Source organism: Thermobia domestica, chromosome 13 (genome assembly GCF_964235325.1).
Source record: "Thermobia domestica chromosome 13, izTheDome1.hap1.1, whole genome shotgun sequence".
NCBI lineage: Eukaryota > Metazoa > Arthropoda > Insecta > Zygentoma > Lepismatidae > Thermobia > Thermobia domestica.
Window position 1 is genome coordinate 14,133,414 of NC_137466.1, and position 14,251 is coordinate 14,147,664.

Genomic DNA, 14,251 nt, shown 5'->3' on the forward strand with positions numbered 1-14,251 from the left:
GTTGAAACCGAAATAGTTTATTTCTGTCACTTCCATTTTGAATAGAGGATTAATAGAGCAGATGGAACATATTCTTGGGACTGAATGGATTCCAAGAAAACCTCTGCATATCTCTCTCCGTTTTCAGTAAATTTCGACTGCTTTCACTTTACGTATAGTACTACGGGAGGAGATGGTACGTTTTCCTGAGATGCTGGGTTGATTTCAAGAAAGCTCTTGTTTGTTGTATGGCGATCAATGTTAAAATCGATAGTACTATGAAAGTTTTAGTACAGTAATATGCGGTACGGTACCCTTTGCTTCTGACAGTGAGTCTCAAATTGTTCTTTCTGTATAGAGATCAATATAAGATCACGAAGTACTAGTAAATTTCTACAACTTTCGGGTTTGTATAGTATTACAAATGGAAACTGTATGGGCTTGAGAGGCTGAATCGATTCCACAAAACGTTTTAGTTATTTTTTACGTTTTGTTCTATGGTGATCGACGTTGAAACTGGATGTGGTAGTTTTTTTTTTTTTTTTTTTTTTTTACCACGTACATATAAATTTTTAGTCGAGTTCTACAGGTGGAGACAGTATCTTTACTTGAAATGCTAATTCGACCCCGAAAAGAAAACTGGTTGTTGCTATATATTACCGGTTAACGTGTGTGGTAATCAACGTTGAAATTGAAAGTGGTAGTAAATTTTTACCACTCCCGATTTCAGTAGAATAATATGGACGGAAATGGTATCTTTTCTTTAGACGTTGAATCAATTCAAAAAAATACTTTTTGTTCTATGGTGATCAATTTTGAGACCGGAAAAAATGAAATGAAGTTTTTGAGTTTCACGTCCCACGTTATGCCGGTTGGCTAAAGGAGACCGTGAAGATGAGAAATGAATGAAATGCTGGAATTAAGAAAGTGGGCGGAAACGGGAGAACCCCGAGAAAACCCATGAACACGGCGTTTGTGCACCACAAAGTCCACAAGGCGCGAACTGGGATCAAACCAGGGACAACAAGCACCGGAGGTGAACTCTCTACCACTGAGCCACAGCGCCTCCAATTTTGAAACCGTAAACGATTGATTTCTACCTCTTTCAGTTTCAATAGTGTAGTAATGGAGTAGACGAAACCTATTCTTGGTACACTGAATCGATTTCAAATAACCACTCTTCCATATCTCTTACTCTTTTTGCTCTATGAAGTCAATATCAAAACCAAAAATAACGGAAATTTCCATAAACTACTGGTTTTGGCCTCATGTTATGGGCAATTGTGGGGCATTCCTTATACAGATGGTGAATTGATTCGAAAAAGAAAGAAGGGAAAAAAGAAAGAAAACAGCTTGTCATTATTTGCTACCGTTTTTGATCTATAGTGATCAACACTGAAAGCAAAAACGGTTAATTTTATACCAGTTTTGGTTAATATAGAGTATTAACGGTGCGGATAAAACTCTCTTGGGACACTGAATCGATTGTTAAAAACTATTTCTCGATGTCTCTTATTGTTTTCGCTATGGTAACCGTGGACAGACGGACAAAGCCGTTCTCTAGGACTTCCGACACTTACGCATGACATAGTTTGCAAGGCTAACAAGTAATACATTAAGTGATTTCGTTAATTTAAGTTCGGTTTAACAAGTGTAATTACACTTGTGCAAGACACGAATCGCAATTTAATATAAATTATTTTACGTAAAGACACACACATATACAAGTCGAGTTTACTCAAATACTTACTACTGAAACTCCCCAACCCATGGCCACACAATTTTCACCAGGCATACAAATGTCATCTGTGTTCTCATTAGGTAAAGAAGCAGCCGATACTTTCTGACTAAATATAAAACCATTTTTAATCTGAAAACAACGGAGAAACATTAAAATTAATCATTCTTACTATAACCTTTGAACACTTATACTATTTGGGAACGAATCGCAATTTAATATAAATTATTTTACGTAAAGACACACACATATACAAGTCATTATTTGAAAAGATCACTATTGATTGCTCGTATAAATTTCTCGTGTTGTTCGTATGAATTTGTTAACATTTTCAGAGGTTTAAGTATTAAAATTTGTAGTTGTATTGTTGCTAAGGCCAAATCTTTGCTGTTTCTACTTTTTTTTTTTTTTTTTTTTTTTTAGCTTTCTCTTGATATTTACTTTAGTTCGTATGATCACTTCTCTGAATTTTCCGTAGAAGTCGCCTTAGTACCAGTATTCTTCAAATTTCCAGTATTGTTTGTCTAGGTTTATGCACATGTGTCTGGTTTTCGCACTAAGAAGTTTTTGATTAACTAGGGGACGCTGTGGCTCAGTGCTAGAGCGTTTACCTCTGCAGCATTCGGCCCTTGGTTCGAGCCCAGCTCGCGCGAAGCGAGTTTTGTGGTGAAGAAACATCGTGTGTGTGTTTTATTCTCGGTGTTCTCCTATTTCCTCATTTCACTATTTCATTCATTTCTTATCATCATCGTCTCCTTTAGTCTAGCCGGTATAATAGTGGAACGCAAAACTTAAATATTTCATTTTATTTTTCTTCAACTAAAATGTTCAACTGGAAATTACTACACTATGTGATCAAAAGTATCCAGAGACCCCCAAAAAACATACGTTTTCCATATTAGGTGCATTCTGCTGCCACCTACTGTCAGGTACTCATTATCAGCGACCTCAATAGTCATTAGACATCGTGAGAAAGCAGAATGAGGTGCTCCGCGGAACTCACGGACTTCGAACGGGGTCAGGTGATTGGGTGTCACTTGTGTCATAAGTCTGTACGCGAGATTTCCTCACTCCTAAACATCCCTAGGTATACTGTGCCTGATGTTGATAGTGAAGTGGAAATCTGAAGGGACACGTACAGCACAAAAGTGTATAGGCCGACCTCGTCTGTTGACTGACAGAGACCGCTGACAGTTGAAGAGGGTCGTAAAATGTAATAGGTAGACATCTATCCAGACCATCACACAGGAATTCCAAACTGTATCAGGATCCACTCAAAGTACTATGACAGTTAGGCGTGAGGTCAGAAAACTTGGATTTCATGATCGAGCGGCTGCTCATAAGCCACACATCACGCAGGCGAATGCCAAACGACGTCTCGCTTGGTGTAAGGAGCGTAAACTTTGGACGATTGAACAGTGGAAAAACGTGTGGAATGAAGAATCACAGTACACAATGTGGCGATCCGATGGCAGGGTGTGGGTATGGCGAATGCCCGGTGAACGTCATCTGTCAGAATGTGCAGTGCCAACAGTAAAATTCGGAGGTGGCAGTGTTATGGTGTGGTCGCGTTTTTCTTGGAGGGGGCTTGCATTCCTTGTTATTTTGCGTGGGATTCTCACAGCGCAGGCCTACATTGATGTTTTAAGCACTTTCTTGCTTCCCACTGTTGAAGAGCAATTCGGGGATGGCGATTGTATCTTTCAACAGATCGAGCACCTGTTCATACTGCATGGCTGTGGCGGAGTGGTTACACGACTGGCCTGCACAGAGTCCTGACTTAAATCCTCTAGAACATCTTTGGGATGTTTTGGAACACCAACTTTGTGCCAGGCCTCACCGACCTACATCGATATCTCTCCTCAGTTCAGCACTCCGTGAAGAATGAGCTGCCATTCTCCAAGAATCCTTCCAGCACCTGATTGAAAGTATACCTGCGAGAGTGGAAGCTGTCATCAACGCTAAGTGTGGGTCAACACCATATTGAATTCCAGCAGTACCGATGGAGGGCGCCACGAACTTGTAAGTCATTTTCAGCCAGGTGTCCGGATAGTCTTGATCACATAGTGTATGTTCCTTGTAATGTCTGCTGATTTCATAACGTTAAAATTTGTATTTCATCAATTTCATTTATCACGTTTCATTTATTTCTTTGTACACTCGGAATACTATTGGTGCTATTATTTGACACAAAAGACAATCCATGTTTTCGCTAGATAGTCTTTTTCCCCTTGAAGATAGGAGAAAATCTGTTCGCTTAATAATGTAATTGACCTTATAAGAACTTTTAAAACAGGGATCCTTGTAAAATAACAAAATATATTACGTTTGTCAATGCAGTTTACACAATACATAACACAAATAGTGAAGCAAGCAGGGAAAACAGAAAAACTGTTACATAGTAAGTTCCACATAAAAACATAAAAGTGACTTGCATGGTTAAAGTTTACAACAGGAATGCACTGGGTGAGTAAATGGCGTAGTATGTAACGTTCTCACCTAGAAATCACCTGATCCATGTTCGAATTTTCATCAAATATATTTTTTCTTTTCGTCGACGGAATAGCTATTTAATGTAGAATTAGAGCTTTAGATATAAATTCATTTTGTTTGATTATTTCTTATTTTTTCTAAGGTAATAATATAAAGTCTTTATGACTTCAGTATGACTTTAGTCAAGGGCGCCTATTTCTCTGTAAATTGGGGAGGGGGGGCTTTCAGATGCAGAAAGCATATATGAGAATTTTAAGACAAATTCCATTCAAATTATGCAAAATATTGTAAATTTACAAATACAATGAGGGGGCCTACATGAGCTCTGAGGGGGCCCGGGGCCCCTCGTCCCCAGGATCGGCGCCCTTGACTTTAGTAGATAGTATGACTTTAAATCAAAAGTTTCATTTCATTTCATGTTAGATCCCATCTGTAACTTTTAAACGTCTTTGAGAGATTTAAACTTTTTAATGCGTTACATGTGTATTTTGTAACTGAAAAACTGCTGGCTCCCAATGCAATTTGGAAATCAGAGGTTGACAGACCTCCCCTCTATTTATATGCGTTCCATTCTTACAAGTTAAAATTCTGGTCACTATAAAAGAGCCTCTAGTTTCAGAAACCTTTGCTGACTATAAAACCACAGACGAAATATCTCACTGAATGAATGAATATGAGACCGTGTATTAAACATCAGAATAAGATTTTGTATTGGCTTTTTTTAAAAAAAATAATGTTTCATTATTGTCAGTGCTGTTAGTTTTATTTTCGTAAAGAACCAAATTACTGTTTACATTTACAAATATAATTTTATGTTTTCCTTTTTGAAAAAAAAAACTAATATGACAAGCGTGAATTCTTTTAGGTGTAGTAACATACAACCACTTGCTCAGTGAGTCACCATTGAACGCTATAGGGCGAAAGGGAAAACCAATGTTACCTCAGGCGTTCTTTGAAATTCCCGTCTTAACTGCCGCGGCGTAGCGAGTATTACAAGATTGAGGGGGAGGGGGCATGAAACTTGAAATTACCAAGTCTTGATAAAAAATTGCCAAGTGTTTCGAAACTCTTAGTCTCACTTTTACCAACCCTGTGGAAAACTTTACAGCAACCTTATTTTCATATTCGTGCCATTTCATGCCCCATCTGATATACGAATACGAACAGTCGTCGAACACCCTTCGGTTTCGAGTCCAACTTCACACCTCAACTCAGGATCATTATCATCGCCTACGATGCATAACTGTTAATTTGACAACTCACGGCTAGTTTAGCTGATCCCCGCCAGTCAATCCTCACGAGAAGTGAGCAGAGCTTTCTTTCTTCTGTTCTCCAGTCTCTCCCACTTCGATCTTATGATTTCGCACTCTGATGAAAAGTATTAGATACCAGCAAGAAAAATATCTTTGTTTTTTTTTATCTTTGAGTTTTACGTCCCACATTTATGCCGGCTAGGCTAAAGGAGACGGTGATGATGAGAAATGAATGAAATGGTGGAATGAAGAAAGTGAGAGAAACCGGGAGATCCCTGAGGAAACACAAGCACACGGTGTTTGTCCACCACAAAGTTCACTTGGCGAGAGCAGGGTTTGAACCCGGGACCCCATGCATCAGAGGTAGCAAGAAAAATAATAATATGTAACTTCCCTTTTAGGCGCCCCTCCAACCACGCGCCTGGGGCACGTGCCTCGCTTGCTCCCCCACAGTTGCGGCTCTATGAGCTACATAAGTGACATACAATGGTTACGTAATGCTTTGACTTATAAATACTATAAAGAAAAGAACAACTGCAAATTTTGTTTAACATTCCGAAAGAAGCAACTACGGGATTAAAAATAAAGTAAAAAAGGCTACACATTTGCATGAAAATGAAGTGAAACACACACCGGTCCATGCTTTTACCCAGCAGAAGTATTGTTTGGCTCCCAAAATGTGACTTTTGGAATCATGTACTTAGGTTCACAGGGTAAGCGACAAGATGACTTGACTCATCCATTGTAGCTTGCCCCCATCAAACAACCCCCTCCAGAAAACTATTGTGTCCCAGTTCCATAACTTGGAAAATCAGTGCCCGGAGCGAGAGTATACGACGGCGACCCCGCATATATGAGTGAGGTCGACAGACGAATCGCGAAGCGCAAAAAAAAAAATCAAAAATAAACCCTGCTTTTCCTTGATTTTAAACACTTTTTATTACTTTTTCCTTCCATTTTATATATGTGCACATATATTTTCCTAACATGAGTAACATTATTGGACCACTTCCTAAAGCAGAAAGAGGATTTAAGTACATAGTAGTAATATTTCAAGTATTTTTTTTCTTTCTTTCTTTTTCTTTCGTTCTCTTTGCGCCCCCTTTACTTCTTCTCCCGGGGTCGTCGCCCCCTTACACAAAACACTGGTGATACCATTCCCAAGACACACTTTTGTTCAGTTCTTCCTACTCGAAAAGCCCTGTAAATAGAAAGCCTTACTACAAAACAGAACTGAAATAAGTACGGATGGGCACGAGTCGAGCTAGGAAATTTTCTCGAGTCGAGTCACTGTTTTGAAGTCGAGTTTCGAGTCAAGTCGAGTTAGATAAATGGCTCGCTTGTTCAGCTCATTTTAATTCGTTTTGAAATCATGGCCTGATTAGACTGGAAGTGAAAACCATGAGAAATGTAAACAGTAATGTTTAATACTTTTAGTGTTGCTCACGACAGGGGTGCATCTTGTCTCGTACTTTTAATGCATCTTGTGGGGTACTTTTATTGTGTCTCATCTCGTCTCGATAACGAGAAGACAATACATTTTTATAACGAAACAGCCTCAAATGTCGTGAGGGCCAATATAAGTATGTAGTACTTACCATCAAAGCTGAGACCTGCACGGTCGAATGTTTTAGCCCAAGCAGAAGCCCAACCCGGGAAGTGATATCAACTGGCTCGGATCTGTTCCAACTTGAACGAACGGCTCGAGCTGGCTTGATTGGGATGAGCTATCGGCTTGGTTGGGACAAGCCACTGACTCGGCTCAATTGAGCCGATGACTCGAGCCTGCTCGGTTGGGATGAGCCACTAACTCGGCTCATGTGAACCATCCTCTTGAGCCAGTTTTGTTGAAACTAGTCCATCGACTCGGTTCGACTCAGCTCAACTGAGTCGATGACTCGAACCGGCTCAGTTGGGAGAGCAATCAGCTCAGTTCGGTTCCGCTCGGATGAGTCATAGGTTCGAGCCAGTTTAGTTGGGTGAGCTTTTGGCTCGAGTCATTTCTCGGTTCGGCTCGATAGTGAATGAGCTGTGAGACGAACCGCTCGAGCCGTTGAGGAGACCTAAACCCGGGCCGATCAGTTTTGAACATGTTTGGCCGGCGCCCTATTACTTTTAACAATTTTTGGCTTGACCCCGAATACTTGCTCCTCCAGAACTCAAACCCAAAACCTCATGACCGATGTCCTTGCCTCCTAAAGATTTCTCGATAACCGAGATCGACAGTCAACCAATTTTCAGTATTAAGATAGAAGCAGCCTACCTTTCATGGTTATACACGGCGTTGTAATAATAATAATAATAATAATAATAATAATAATAATAATAATAATAATAATAATAATAATAATAATAATAATAATAATAATAATAATAATAATAATAGTAAGTTGTAGTAGTAGTACCATTGATAATAATTATATTGTCTACGTAGGATACTTGAAGAGAGTACTTGGAACCACACAGAGGCTTTAGCTCGAATTGGTTCGTTTTGGCTCAACTCGAAACCCGATCCGCATTCGAGTCCAGTTGGAAAAAAATTTTCGAGCTGAGTTCTCGAGTCGAGCTCAAAGATGTCTATTTCGAGTGGAGTCGAGTTTCAAAGAAAACTCGCTCGAACTCGCTCGTGCCCATCCCTAGAAATAAGCTATTGTTATCCTCTATATTAAAGTGATCACCTTTTGTTTCGAAGCGAAAGGTTAATTTACACACAAAGCAGACACGGTTACACAATATATTCACTCTGGTATCAAAATCTACTCCTCTTTGACATTTTACTATTAGAAAGAAAACTCTTAAGTTTGTCAAATTAACATACTATAAGTAAGTTTATACTAACCAATCACTGTCTTGTTCTTGTTTTATTAATATCAATTCTTATTATTCTCTTCTCCACAATCTGCCTGTTGTCTTGTATAAGCTCTTGTATCAAATGTTTTTGCGTCCAACGTACCGACCACCGAAATTCCTCTTCTGTCTTTGCTTTAATTTTGCACACCTTCTCTATTCTACTTTTGTCAGTGGTACAATTTCTCGATTTTTTATTAAAGATTCTTCAAAATGTTTAGGAATATCAAATGAACAAAAGTAAAGTGTGATCACTTGGAACAAGTAAAAAAGCTATAAACGAATATATCAATTCATTTCAAGATAGGAAACCATACAAAATTTATACCAAGTCTATAAAAGAACTGATAATAATTTACAGCAATTGGGTAGCTTAGAAAATGTTAAACCAGATAAGTCAATTGAACAGAACGGCATTCTTCAAATTGCCAACTAGGTATTTTAATTTGCCAACTTGCCAAGAAATTGGTAACTTTGGGAGGAGGCTCCCCCCTTACACCCCCTTAACGACGCCCCTGCTTAACTGTGAAGTGAAAACACTTTTATAACAAAATTTTGATCAATGAAATAATAGTGTGTATAAAAAATAAAAGAAAACATATTAGTATATTCTATTCTCATTACTAGATTTTTCAGAATGTTGAGAAAGAAATTCCATTATATAATAAGGGTATGATTAATAACCTAGTGTTCTTAATGAGTGGAAAGACAGTATGTATACTGAAACTTCATATTCTATTTGGGAATACTTACGTGAGATTGAAAAGAAATGTAACATTTTATGGAATCACCCCAACCGGCAGATTAATTCTTGGTGGAAGCTGATTTGGTTTAGGATATCAAGCTAAGCTGTTGGTTCATATGTCATATAATCTCCCTGCTGAAAGGAATCCAAAACTCTCAATCAACCAACCCATCAATCTTATAGCTCAAAGTTTTGGAAAGATGATTGGTTTGTGATCTGTGGAGGGTCCCAATTAACTTAAATACCATGTATGGAGCAATTTCCACGCTAATCCAAAAATAGATCCAACTCACAAATCGGGTATAAAAGTTGATCTCTCGCTGAACCGTTGCGACCCATAATAAATCTTTGGATTTCTATCATGCATAAGGTTTGGTTTTAGGATCCTAAATGAGCTTAAGAGGCCGTTAAATTTATATTCTCAAAATAAAAAAAAATTGAGTACACGATACCTTTTAAAATATTGGCTGGGGAAATCTTTAAAAGACAGAGACCATCTAGTTGAAATCCCCGTTCTTCGAACGAAAACAATAAGTTATGGGAAATATTATTTGCGGAATATTGAAACCCATTCCTAATAGAATAGCATTTCAACCACAAAGAAATGATAAAGAATCAAGGGAATCCAACTCCAAATTATCTTCAAGATTCACTTTAAACAGTTAAACGTTTACTCGCTTTGGATAATTTATGATTACAAAAATGAATATTCCCTTCTTTTCTCTTAGAGGGGGAATTTTCGAAAATGGTGGAGCATGTGGTTACACATGTTTAATGAAGAGTTAATATACGCCGAGTTTCATCTTCCTATGATAAGAGAAACGTTGGATGCACTATTTTTCGCGCATATTTTTAATCATCCTTTCCACGCTTAGGATGTACCAAATTTCAAAATAGTAAATCCCCAAGTTAAGCGGGTTTGCATATCCAGGCTCCTAACTATGAAAACATTTACGATCACTCCAACCCCAATCATTTCACAGATTCAACCTGTTGCATATAAGTTATTAGGACGTAAAATTGAATGTAGTTTATACGAAAAAGATCTTTATGCATTGCAAGACCTGTAACGCCCAAATATTCACCACAAACTTATAATTGTTTCACCATAAACGAAAAAAAAAAAGAAAAAGAAAAGAAAAAAAGTTGGAGCAGGAAACTAATTTACACAAAAGTCTAAAGAAGCTAAATGAAGACGTACGAACTGGTCGGGCGGTTTGGGTCAATAGTCTATCAATCATAAGTTTATGTGTTCAAACCCCGTAGGAAGTATCGGTTTCGTTTCTTTCCCCTTAAAAGTGTGTTCCTATTTTCATCAGAGGACTGAAAACATTTCTTTGAATAAATCTTTGGCAACTACTTTTCTCTCTAATTCGATTATATGAATTGCAAATCTAAAATCCAAAACTGAAAACAAAATATTAAGTATGTTCAATATTTCATTATTATCCTTTGATTTGTAATGAAAAATTAATTATAAGCATTGATGATTTCAGAAGATTCTTCCCGGGTAATGGTCAATATCTGAATGAGAGGAAATTGATAGAACATTATTAGTCCACTTTGAGCATGATCGAAGATATGGCCACGAATTTATGATGACAGGGTCTTAAATTCTCCCACAGGTCATGCCCTGAAGTCATCACTGTTTTAAAGGTTTCCTTAACAAATACCTAGGTAGAATATTACATTTATTTCTCGTTCTACGTTTTGAAATGACAAAATCATAATTTTAAAGATAATTATAATACGATAAGCGTAAAGGTTTATAGAACTAATGAAGTAAATAGTATTGCGTAAGTTATCGGTTTCTAATCGGATTAAAACTAGAATATTCGTTTGCATCGCACTTTAAAGTAAATCCTGTCTGTATATAATTCTTACTGGAAAGCATGTTTAACTCCAATTACTTAATCAATATTTTTAATAATATATTTTTATTGTAATATTTATGCTATTCGATGTCATATACACTTCATTTCCCAAAGCGAAACCTCGCAAATGTATAGTGGGCTAGTGAATATTATCAAAAAAAATTATCATTTAGTTTACGTAAATACTGCATTGCCTGATTTGAAATTCGTATTTTTAACTAATAATAATAATAATAATAATAATAATAATAATAATAATAATAATAATAATAATAATAATAATAAAATCATAGCCATATCTTATAAGTATTTGAGGCTCACTCAAAAAATGAATTCAACGTGGTCTCTATTCGAAGTTCTATTTATTCGAATCCGATAGAAATACAAAGAGAAACTTCAAGAATAGGTAAAAGAAAAATGTTACTTTGGTGGGAATGGAACTAACCTCTAAGAGTTCCTTTCAAGTTACAAATGCCTTAGACACTTTGTTTCTTGTCTTTAAATTAACTGATTCACTGAACGTATCTGAGTAAGTTGTCTTTATTTTCTACTCGGTTAGACACGTTTTACAATCATTTCCTTTAAGCTTGAACGACAGGAACACAAATGCAAAAACATTTAGGTAAATTTAAATTTCCCCCGCCGGTAATTGAACCGGGAACCCCGTACACCAATGGCACACGTACTAATCACTATACCAGCGATAAGAACAAATGAAATATGTTTTGAAGTGTCTGAAATTTATGCCTATTTCGCCCTGATGTAATATGTCTAGTGATGTTTTTATGTCTGCCGTATTCGTTACTTTGAGGAATGATATATGTTATTTATATAGGTTCTATTACGTATTCGTCCATAAATACTATATAAATTATCAGAATTATTCATGATTTTTCATGGAAATTCGCTGGTGCATGCATAGTAGACGGACGGTGTAATTGGAATGTGAGTTCAACAGAGTTTATGTATTTCGCCGACATTATTTAATAGATATATAGAAAAGATAGCGAAAACGAATCTACCTAATGAAGATGGAATTTCGCTAGGAGATGAAATGATGAGGTGTATACGGTTTGGGGTTGATATAGTTGTTGTTACAGAATCTAAAAAGAAAATTAATAACATGTAGAAAACTTAAGAAAGGCTTCTGAAGAATATGGGATAAAAATAAATGTTAGAAAAACAAAATCCATCGTGATTGAAACGAAGCGATCGGTGTCAAATATAGAAATAGGAGCGGGAGGAAAGAGCAAATGACTAGTTTCCGATTCTGAGTAGTATTATTAGTGATGATATGACATGCGAACGTGAAATAAAAGCAAGGATAGAAATGGACAAAGAAGCCTTTAGGATGAAGAAAATACTATTTTGTGGGACCTTGAATGGAGTTGAAAAAAGACTCATGAAATGCTTCGTGTACTGTATTTTACTGTATTTATAAGGCAGATTCATGGACATTATGCAAAAATGATGATAAGCAACTGAAGGCTTTCGAAATATGTGCGTGGAGAAGAATGGAGAGAAAAAGCTGGGTCGAGAGGGAAACGAATGAGATGGTGTTAGAAATGGAAAGAGAAAAATATTATTAAGAAGAGGAAGAAAAACTGGTTGGGATATTGGTTAAGAAGGAACTGTATCATGAGGGATGTCCTAGAGGGTATGGTGGCAGGAAAGAGAGGGAGGGGATTAATTAGACTATATAGAAACAGGATTAGGCTATTGGCGATATCAAAACAGAAAAATCGTATGTGAAGATGGAAAGGTTAGTAGAAGATCGTGGAGCATGGCAGTTTCTCAGCCGCGGTAAGTGACCCGCTGGTAATGTCGCAATACTTGATATAATGATGCCGATGATGCACAGTAGAAACAGAAAAATCCACTTTACTGTCATTGTTAATACGAATCACAATTCGAATTTCTATAGGCTGTCAAAACGCCTTGCTCTAAAGGCTGTAGAGAACTATCTCTTACTGTGAGAGCGGGAAATCATAGGTCGTGTAACTATGGGACAAACGGCCATTCAGATAGCTAGGGATATGGGCTGTGACAAGAAAACAGTGAAGAAATTGAAGTAGTGATATGAAGAAGGTGGTGGTTATTTCACATCTCGGCCAAGAAGTGGGAGACCAATAATAATAATAATAATAATAATAATAATAATAATAATAATAATAATAATAATAATAATAATAATAATAATAATAATAATAATAATAATAATAATAATAATAATAGTCAGGTATTTATATTTATTTAAAGCAAGTCTTTAGCATACCTTCCTAGTACAGTATTATTTTTTAAACGGTCATTATAAGTGGTGCTTTATTTACTTATTTTACAATTCATTTCTGCCAGTAGCTTTCGCCCCTTACTCCCTCTTCATGCTTAACCAGGAGGAAGCTGCGCGTCATCAGGTTGGGAACCACTGCTTCCGTTTGACAGCCAGCCTATAGAAATTTGCATTGTAATTCGTATTAGCAATGACAGTAAAGTGGATTTTTTCTGTTTCTACTGTGCATCATCGACATAATTATATCGGAAGTATTCCGCCATTACCAGCGGGTCATTTACCCCGACTGAGAAACTGCCATGCTCCACGACCATCTATTAACCTTTCCATCGTCACATACGATTTTTCTGTTTTGATATCGCCAATAGCCTAATTCTATTTCTATATAGTCTAATTAATCCCCTCCCTCTCCTTCCTGCCACCATACCCTCTAGCACATCCCTCATGATACAGTTCCTTCTTAACCAATATCCCAACCAGTTTTTCTTCCTCTTCTTAATAATATTTTTCTCCTTCCATTTCTAACATCCTCTCATTCGTTTTCCTCTCGACCCAGCTATTTCTCTCCATTCTTCTCCACGCACATATTTCGAAAGCCTTCAGTTGCTTATCATCATTTTTGCATAATGTCCATGAATCTGCCTTATAAAATACAGTAAAATACAGTACACGAAGCATTTCATGAGTCTTTTTTCAACTCTATTCAAGGTCCCACAAAATAGTATTTTCCATCCTAAAGGCTTCATTGGCCATTTCTATCCTTGCTTTTATTTCACGTTCGCATGTCATATCATCACTAATAATACTACTCAGAATCGGAAACTAGTCATTTGCTCTTTCCTCCCGCTCCTATTTCTATATTTGACACCGATCGCTTCGTTTCAATCACGATGGATTTTGTCCTTCTAACATTTATTTTCATCCTATATATCCTTCAGAAGCCTTTCTTAAGTTTTCTACATCTTATTAATTTTCTTTTTAGATTCTGCAACAACTATATCAACTCCAAACCGTATACATATCATCATTTCA

The 14,251-nt window shown here is 36.9% G+C and overlaps 1 protein-coding gene across 2 annotated transcripts in view; it reads right to left on the bottom strand.

Moving 5' to 3' along the window:
- LOC145669128 (trypsin alpha-like) overlaps nt 1–14,251 on the bottom strand; it is a 100,391-nt gene that overhangs the window by 44,861 nt on the left and 41,279 nt on the right. For both annotated transcript variants that reach the window (XM_081737474.1, XM_081737473.1), the window contains exon 5: nt 1,730–1,849. In XM_081737474.1, coding sequence (XP_081593600.1) covers nt 1,730–1,849 — 120 coding nt within the window. The remainder of the gene's footprint in view (nt 1–1,729; nt 1,850–14,251) is intronic.